This window comes from Solenopsis invicta, chromosome 14 (assembly GCF_016802725.1).
Source record: "Solenopsis invicta isolate M01_SB chromosome 14, UNIL_Sinv_3.0, whole genome shotgun sequence".
NCBI lineage: Eukaryota > Metazoa > Arthropoda > Insecta > Hymenoptera > Formicidae > Solenopsis > Solenopsis invicta.
The window spans coordinates 16,432,944-16,442,707 of record NC_052677.1 but is presented as its reverse complement, the minus strand read 5'-3'; the positions used below and the strand labels follow the sequence as shown (position 1 = coordinate 16,442,707).

Sequence of the window (9,764 nt, the reverse complement as noted above, 5' to 3'; positions counted from 1 at the left end):
TATTAAAATTACAACCAGTTTCGTATAAATATTTTTTTTTCAAGGACTTGGAGATTGGACAGTTAAGGTTATTAACTAAAATTGGAACTGTTAATGATCAAGGATTACGAAAAGAAAAGCCAAACGTTCTGACACAATAAGTAGCACGCGTATTGTAGATGTTAGTTTGCAAATTTTATTTGAAAAGTGCAAGACCAACCATTTTTTTTTTAACGCGAAAGAGAAAGCGAAATATTTAAGAACGTCTGCTAAACTGTGGAACTGGCTGTGTAAGTTGGAGCCCAGTGATGTTGTTGAACTCGAGCATCTTCAACATCTCCTTGGTCTCTGGATCGACCTCGATGATATCGTGCTCCAAAGCGGAGACCTCGGGAACATAGTTGTCTCTGCGTTCCCTCTCTTCCTCCTGCAGCTTGATGGAAATACCACGTACCTGACTGTGCCTAAGCCTCTTCATCAGGTGAGTGACAAATCTAAAGATTAAAATATAATTATCATTTTATTACTGAAAGTCCATATGAGTAATATGAAGATAAAAAATGCATAGCAATATGATAAACATTATGAATAAACTGACACTGGAATCATAATAACACAACATTGTCTTTTTTTAATTGAACTTTTTTCACAATTCATCTTTTCTCTTTTTCTCTCCAATGTAAGAAGAAAAATAAACTGAGCACAAAGTAATTAAAGGGAACAAGTTCATATTTTACTTGAATCATAATCAAATTATTGTATTACATTTAAAACTTATTGCCAAACAAAATGGAACATTAGTAACTCTTTTCATCTTTACAAAAGTTAATGATTTGTATTCAGAATATACTTATAAAGATGTTACTATATTTTTGTCATTGTTTTATGTCTAACAAACGATAAACATAGAATGATTCTTATGCCACATTGCACATATCTCGCATCAATATCAAAATATTAAATAACAGAAAAACAAAATTGTCTTTTTAAGCTAACACTGTTAGTATTGAGTAATTTTAATCAATATATTTTACATTAACATTAAATTCAGCAGAATTCATTATTTTCAAAATTATATTTTCAGGATTACAATGTTAAAAACAAAAATTTTATTTTATTGAACTATTATTACGGTTAATTTCTGTTGTTTACGATATCTATAAAAATATTTTGAATTCTTTTTCTGTATGAAGATAAATGCATGCTATTGTCCTCATAATCATGTTCTGAATACCAGTCGATAAATATAACAAATTTCATCATTGATAAGTTAATAAAATAAGCTAAATAAATTGCGATGCTTAAATATTGTTGCTCACTTACCCAGCAATCTTGTTGCGCAAGGATTTGCTAGGGATAATAGCGATTTCCTCGCATATCCTCTTGTTCGTATGGAAGTCCAAGGTGAGACGTGGGTAGTACTTCTCGATAATGAGCTTCGCGGCCTTTTTGACCGTCTTCGTTCGTACGCGACTCTGCAAATCGTGGAAGAGCAATATGAATCAACAATCGGACACGCACATTACATATACCTTAATATACACAATTGTGAATATCGCACTGCCAAAATGTGAACATAACCTAAACTAAAGTAGCAAGGCTATCTCGCGTTATCACAGCGGCCTGGACCGATTAATATTTGCACTCCCGGATCGAATAAAGATTGCATGAAACGAGCGCGCGTGAATCGCGGATAATTTCTTGCGGATTGCTACAAATTTTCACCGATTTAGATTAGAAAGCGTCATAAAGCATACGCACCATGTTGGCTTTGATACCGGAAAAGACACGAATCCGGACGAAAAGGAGGGAGAAAAATCGATGGGACCTTACGCGATGCTGTCGACGTCAGGCGGAGACATTACGAACGAAACGATTCGTGCAAATGTTGCAGTCGATAAGAAACGGCAGTCGATAAATCAACTGTAAAAGAACGAATGATAACAAAGGAATTACAATTATATAGGAAATATTGTATCAAATATCGAAGTAATTAATCAGGATAACATATTTTTTTTAACTAAATTAAGTTAAAGGTAATGGCTTATAAAATTAATTTAGTTGTATTACAAGTTACATGAATAACAAAATTTTATTAGTTAAAAGTTATTATGTTAATTTTAGAAAGCATTATTCATATTAAATTAGAACTTTGTAAGTTTTTTTAAACCGTTTATTATTGTATAAATAATTTTTTTCCGGATATATAATAGATACAAGAATGAAATTGTAGGCTTTAATTAATATTTTGGAGACGCGCATGTACACACAAATATTTTGTACACACTTTTATGAAAATTGTAATTAATAATCAAGAAGCTTATAACGTGTATAGAGTTATTTTTCAACATATTTAAAAAAATATATTTTACATATTGTAATAATAATTCTCGTATTATTTTAAGAGCTTTATAAAAAATTTCTATAAAACATATAACTACATATTTTTTGAATATAAGTTTATAAAATATTTATGAATATTTCCGATAAATGTTTTGTTGGATATAATCACGTTCACCGTTTGATAATTTTACATCTATATTTATTTTCCGCGCGAGGTAAAAATTACATTTTTCTTGCATTTTTTGAGTTCACTCCATTTGTTCTGTCGTTTCCCCGTTGAACATTAAATTACATATTAATTTTGTATTAAGCGCCGAAAGCGCGCGTCAAACGAACGGATTTATCAAACTGTGATTGTGATTGGCTCGCTGTTTCGTATCAAAACCTGGTCTAGCCAATGGCAGAACTGCTTTTGTCAGACTTCGAATCGTCATTAGTTAGGAGAATGGCGTCGCCACGAAAAGTTCGCGCGCGTGAATCATTCCGTTCCTCCCATAAATTGTCGTAGTTTAACGCAGTCTCTCATGCGCGGAAACATCGCAATTGTCATTCAGAAAGTATCAGACATCGATCGCGAAACGGGAGATGCGTACAGATTACCTCGAATCGCATTTCAGTCCGAATCCCGGGCAGCGATCAGTCGGCGAGCATTCGGTTGCCTTTTGCCGGGCCGCGTAACAAATTTTTGCTGAAATATTCGCGCTCCAATGTTCGGCACGAGATTTAATTCCGTTCCGATAATTCGGATGCATCTTTTGAAGTGTCGTCCTAAAGTGTATAACTGTGCTCGCGATGATTCACCTCTGCAAATGTGGCACCGATTGAAATCCTAGCTCACGGCTCGGCGTCATTTTCCCATAAAAGCGTGATCGGTGAGTCGATTTTCGTCAGATATATTTAAATCTTCTTTTACTTTATTATACATACTAGAGTATAACAGCACACGTCTTCTTTTTTCCATAGCAATTCTTTTACAAGTTTAATAAATATTTATAATAATTGCTTCGATATTGCCTATAAAAAAATTTTGTTATCTCTTCACGTTAATTGCGAATAAAATTTAATGTTAAAATATAATTTCATTTCTCCCCTGTGAAATCTAAAAAAATATTTTAAATGTCGATTTTTGATAACGGGAAAGAGGTGTATTTTATTACATATCAAGAGATTTTAGTGTAAAATTAATTTGAGAAATACTGCATTATTCTGTCGGCGTAACGCACGACTTCCGACATCTAGCGGTATAAGCCCGGACTTCATCGGACTCGGAGCTAGACTTGACGGATAAAATACCAAACGTTCGTTTTTCCGTCCGGCTCGATTGTTTGCACTTACTCGCTGAAAGATGTCGCCAACGGGACAAGCGTTCTCCGGTGTTCGCGATTCTGTACGCGAATGGTCCAAAAGTGTCGTCTCGAAATACCGTTTCGCGCTTTGTCACGCACGTGTATCTTCAATCACGAACGACGAGATAGTAATAAAAAAATATCGTATCCAAAGCGGTCGCGCGCGCGCACGTTTTCTAGAAATCAAGGCGTGATCAAAACAATTCCTCGAATTCGCAAACAGTCGGAAATTCGTCGAACTCAGTGTTGATCGGAGCGCGCGGTACGCAGGGAGAGGACGGCAACGGCGTTGGTATTTGCGCGTCGTTGGAGCGTAGGAGTGGGGGAAAGGCGAGCGACGCGACCGAGTGCGCGCGCGCCTCAGTGCGACGAGGACGGCGAGTGGGGGGGAGAGGACAGTCGCGCGCGAGACCTCACGTGCGAGAGAGAGGGAGAGCGTGCGCGTAGTCGCGTCGCGGCAGGGGAGAGAGGTAGGCGGCGAGTTTGTTTATCGCCTTGGTGAACGGCGAGAGCAGTCAGTGCGCGGTGCTACGTTCGGTGTGCTACGTCCAGTGGTGGCGGTACGGGACGCGCTCGCGATCGGGTGACTGTTGTCGGGGCAGGAAATTTGGTCGCGTCTCTCTCTCTCTTTCTCTCTCTTACTTTGTTTCTTTCCGTCTCTCTTTCTCTCTCTCTCTCTCTCTTCCTCGTTTCGTTCGGGCGAGTAATTGCGCGAGTGCCGATCACACACCGTTCCTTTTATCCGTTCTCCACGCGCACAACGGCAGTCCGACCGCCTCCTCCTTTCCAAAGACGCGAAAAGAGAAGTTCGCCGTGCGCCGTGCCGGAAGAACATGCCGTGGTTCATCGCCAAGAGATAATAAAAACCGCCCGCGACTTCCTCTCGCGCGTCGACCCGACAACGGTGACGGCCGTCGCAGCGAACTCGCTCCTTCCTCGTCTCTTCGTTCTTCTTCATCTCCGTCGTTGGAAACCTGTCATCGATTACGTGGAAGCGGGCGTTCGTCACATCGGGTAAGTCCTCACAAGCCGTCTCTGTGTGTGTGTAAATTGCGCGTGCGATGGATGCACAACGGGGTCACCGGACGACGTCACCTTTGACGCGAAGTTAGCTGCCGACTGGCCGTTGGCCGCGCGATAATCCGTCCCCGTTGTTCGCGGTTCACTTCGCTCGGTTCTTTCGCCCGGTCTCGCCTTCGACGTCGATATTAATACCATTGTCGTCATTAACTTATACCCGTTCCCCCATACGTAGATTAACTCTGATCTTCAGTTTCATCTACTCCTTATCATCTTTTTTCTGTCTCCGGAGAATAGGAAAAAAGATAAAGGATAAGTGTTAAATCGAAATTGAAGTTGATATAGGTGGTGGAAGTGGACGTTAGGTAAAAGCGCCGTCACGTGCTCGATCCGGGAGACTCGACCCCAATTTCAAGGCCATTTGTCGTTTTCACGTATGTATCTTGCTAATCTCGCGTAGCGGGAAATTACACTCGTTTTTATTAATTATACTTTCTTCCTCGTCGAGAGGAGAGTGTCTCTTCTTTCTCGCTTTCAATGTCGACGTCTCGTCGTGTTTTAATTACGAAGGGTACGAAAACGCGAGGCGGACAAGATCGATTTCTCGTCGCGTTCCGCCGCTGTTACTCTCATTGCGTTATATCACGATCTGTCAACGTTTCGTCGTTCTGCGGCGGCCTTCGTCTGTCTCTCTCTCTTTCTATCCGTCAGCTGACATCCAGCGTGCCCCAACTCCAAGTCCGTCAACGACTTTCTCCTCCGTGCGCGCGTTTGTCCTTCGCCGATTTCTTGCCACGGAGAGTCGGTGCCGTAAGACTTGCCCGAGCGAATGGTTTTTAACCGGCTTGGCATTCGTGCATGCTTATTCGAAAATTTCTCCGTTGAAAGGTCGCGGGTCGTGTGTATATGTACGTCCCTTCGTCTCTCTCTCTCACTTTCGTCGAAAATCGAGGTCGGCCTTGACCGTCGCGAGTTGAAACGTGCTTTTTAAAAACATGCAGTGAAATTTTGGCTTTCAGTATTGGGATCATCGTGAAATCTCAAGCTCGTTTATTCTTCTGCCTTTCTGATAAACTTGCCTTTTTTTTTTTTTATACATTGTAGGGGAGAGTTGCTGAATATGTACCGGTCTCCTAAAACGTACTTCCATATGTTACATTTTTTCCCTCATATAACAACATTTTAATGAAAAAATAAAAAAGTAAATAAAAATTGATAATGTAGACAAAAATTTAACAAGTTTTATTTTGTTTTGTTTTGTTCATGCTATCAGCTATTTTTAGAAAATTAGGTACATCTGAATTTTTCATCAATATTGTGCAACTTTATCTTGAATTGTTATATTTTTAAAAGTGGACTTATTGCAAAATATTTTATACGCATTGTATACGTTACAAAATGTTGCAAAATGTTAAAGTTACAAATTATTATTATACATGTTTACAATTATTGTAAAAATGAAATTTATATTTTTATAAACTTTATTAGATTTTTTAACTGGTATCACAAGTTTTTTTTACAAAACATTACTGATATAAAATTGATAAATGATAATAGTAAAACTAATAATTACTATAAACAAAAATTGAAACCGTTTTATTTCGGTGTTTCTACCTTTTTATTATTGTTATTGATTAATTATTGAATATTTGATTGCTTTCCCGGTAAATTATGAATAAAATGAGTAGTAGTTAATGTTTTCTTATATTTTTATTTACTCTAATTTATAAATTGAATATTTTTCAAAGATGATTTAAGAGATCACAAGTATACTTTAGGCAATCGATTTTCTGAATCACTTTCGCATCATGTTATAGAAATCTTATAAATTAATTTATTATTACTGAAAAATTTTCAATGTAATAGTAGATGCTTGAAACATGTGCTACAATTTTAAACTTTAAGTTGCATCCAAAACAGCGAAATATAATTAAAAAAATAAGTAATACGCATTTGGCAGCTCTATCCTATTTATATTTCTCTTTCTTTCTAAATTACGGTTCTTACCATTTATGTACAGTTTCAAGTGTATTTCCTTCATTTCGTCACAATTATCTTCTTAATTTGAAATTAGAAGATGAATATTGTCAATTGGTTTTTTTTATTATATGGTTTAAATTAATTTTCTCTTACTCTCGCGTATTTATGATTAAACAAAAGAATTTCTGTCTTTATAAAAGTTTTATCTTTAAAGCTTTGTTTACATATCACTATTATTTCAAATTCTGAAGTGAGTGTCGGAAGCGAGAAAATACACAAGTTCTTGCAAAATTAATTATTAAAAAGGAAATATGTTTTTCAACAAAGGACATTTAATGAATAGAACAGATTTGCAAAATATACAGATAATTCTCCTTTTCAGTAATTATTAATAAATAACAGTATATTTGGGAATTATTTATGCATAATCACAAACAAAATAAGTTGTGTAGTTTGTTTTGATCTAGCTATGACCGTAAAAGGCATTCTTGTTTAATTTGTATTGTCACACAGTAACAGTCAAATATCTCTACTTTGAAATAAGTTGTGTTCACAGCTACGACAACTGTCGAATTAATAATATGTATATGAAAAGAAATAATCTAATTTTTCCCCAGAAAATGAAAAGACAGTTTTCGGTATTTTATAAGTTTATATCAAATGTTAATTCGTGCAAATGTTAATTTGTGCAAATGTTAATTTATTGAAAAATATTTCTATTTGAATGTATTTTGTAAGAATTTTTATTATGTATTTTCTCGATTCTGATAGCATAATATGAGATAATAGAAGTGATTGAACAAGATTCTTAACCCTCTATAGGCAATCTTATTTTTACTGCTTACAATGCTTAGAAGGCAATCTGGATCTTTTTTGTTCCAGCCCAATTTTTTAAATCAGATTGAAATCAAAAAATCTCGAAAAATTTAGGGTTACTTTTTAATACCTCTGTTATATTACCGATTAGTATGTAACTCCAATGTTGTAATCTTTATTTAATAAAAATTGGAACAGTGAAATTTTCGAGAGTGAAATTGCGTCTTGTGTCAAAAGACTGGGATGATGGCTTGCGGAAAATTAAGTCTGTTTCATTATCATGATAATTTTCTTTTATTATTCAGATTTGCTGCTACATTATTAATTATGGTTATTGGTTTATTTTTCACGTGTTTGTGATTGACTTGAAAAGAATTTCTATTTTACTATGTGTAAAGTTTTACTTTTAAGTATGCATCTTATACCTTGTGGATGTAATTATCCTGTAAAATCTGGGTTTATTGTTATATTGTGTTTTGACTTTTTCTATTTTATAATGTAAGACTAAATTAATTTTCTTAATTTTCGCATGCTTGTGAGCAAATGAAAGAATCATTTATTATGCGCTTCGCACGGTAAATCTCTTCGCGTGCGATCTTGTACGTAAATTATGTACATAAATTAAGATTCGACCGCGATGAGCGTATATAACCTAATATATAAATTGAAAGTATAACAAATATTATACAAAGCAATTTTTTATGGTTATTGATTACAAGATTTTTAGCATACCGAATATTAAACTTACAAATAGAAGCTATCAGTTATCGGAGGCTATATTGATACTTTAATGAATATTTATAGCTATGAAATAGTGACCTGATGATTTCTATGATACGAGGGAAAATCAGAAAACAAAGATAAAATACATTAATTTAACGGCTTTAATAGAATTGACTATAAGCAATTGAACATCACTCTTTCACATAGTTCTCATGCAAGACGACACATTTGCTGTATCTTTCAACTAGCTTCTCTACACTAAAAAAGAAAAAAAAATTTTTTTAATAATATCAAACTTGATTATTGTTTTCTTAAATTAAAAAGTCTGATATCTCGAATATAAAAATAATCTAAGAGTAAATATTTTCTAGAACTGCACAGAGAAAAAGGTTTCTTTAGATTTAGTATTCCTATTTATCTGACTGAAATTTGTTTCATTGAAATAACACATGCTTATATGAAACGTTATATATTTGAATAAAATTTAAATAACAAATTTGTTTGGATACAATCAAATTTATTAGGTTTGAAGAAATTGTTTTCTCTGTATGTAAAAAGAAAAATACTCGATTAAAAATTATTTCTTTATTTCATTACATAAATATTTCAATTAAGAAATTTTTACTTGATTGCTAGTAAATAAACTATTTGACCCACTGAGTAAACAATTTTTTAATAAAAAAATAAAATTTTTTGTTTTAAAATATTCTTTCTCTCAATGTGTATTCCTGCAGAGAAGTTTATCGGCTGCTTCTGGAGCTAGGTAGTGAGCACCGTTTCCTTCATTTCATCATCAGAAATGAATCTGCTGCCGCGCAGCAGATTCACTTCAGTGAACCAAAGATATGATAATCTCTTGGTGCCAGATCCGGATGTAAGGAGGCTGTGGAGTCAATACTCACCTGGCTTCAGGAGCAATCGAAAACTTCTTCTCTACAGGCGTACAGAAGTTAGTTGAACGATACGACAAATGTGTCGTCTTGCCTGGGGACAATGTGGAAAAGTGATATGCTCACTTGCTCACATTTAATTCTATTAAAACCGTTAAGCGTATTTCGTCTTTACTCTTTCTAATTTTCTCTCGTATAATAAAAACGTCTCACCACTTAAACAATTCAATTATTGCATTTCTTTCATGATAAACGTACGAAGATGCCAGTGTAACAATTCATCGGTGGAACGGCGAGAAAGTCGCCCCGTTGAAAAATCGTCATCGATGCTGTATGCATGAAACGTCGCGCGCGAGAAATATCGCGCGCAACGCGAGTCGAGTCGCTGTCTCTCCGCTAGACGTGTCGCGAAATATGCTGGCATTAGAGGAGTCTGCGGACGAACGCGGTGCCCTTCTTTCCTCATGTCCCTTAAGCCCGTTTCACGCGATTCGCAAGAACACTTACCGCAGAATTCCGTCATTAATTCAAGGGATTTTATTCCTGCGAGAAAGATTCCTGTCTCACGGGACTCATTCAACTCACATCGTAAAGTAAAGAAAACGTCAATTGACGATAGGAGTAATTAGATCGCAAATTTTAATGCGATTTACGCCTGACAATTATC

General features: G+C 35.7%; 2 protein-coding genes across 4 annotated transcripts in view; one reads left to right on the top strand and one right to left on the bottom strand.

Moving 5' to 3' along the window:
• Positions 1 to 152: 152 nt before the first annotated feature.
• On the bottom strand, positions 153 to 1,765 carry LOC105207619 (40S ribosomal protein S17). The gene is given in 3 exon segments (NM_001304589.1): positions 153 to 473; positions 1,303 to 1,454; positions 1,741 to 1,765. Coding segments are annotated over 3 exon segments (393 nt in total). The 5' UTR covers positions 1,744 to 1,765; the 3' UTR covers positions 153 to 235.
• A 2,339-nt stretch (positions 1,766 to 4,104) lies between these two features.
• Positions 4,105 to 9,764, top strand: part of LOC105207617 (furin-like protease 2) — a 363,347-nt gene continuing 357,687 nt past the window's right edge. For all 3 annotated transcript variants that reach the window (XM_011177176.3, XM_011177175.3, XM_011177174.3), the window contains exon 1: positions 4,105 to 4,682. The gene's annotated coding sequence lies outside the window, so the exon portion shown is untranslated. The remainder of the gene's footprint in view (positions 4,683 to 9,764) is intronic.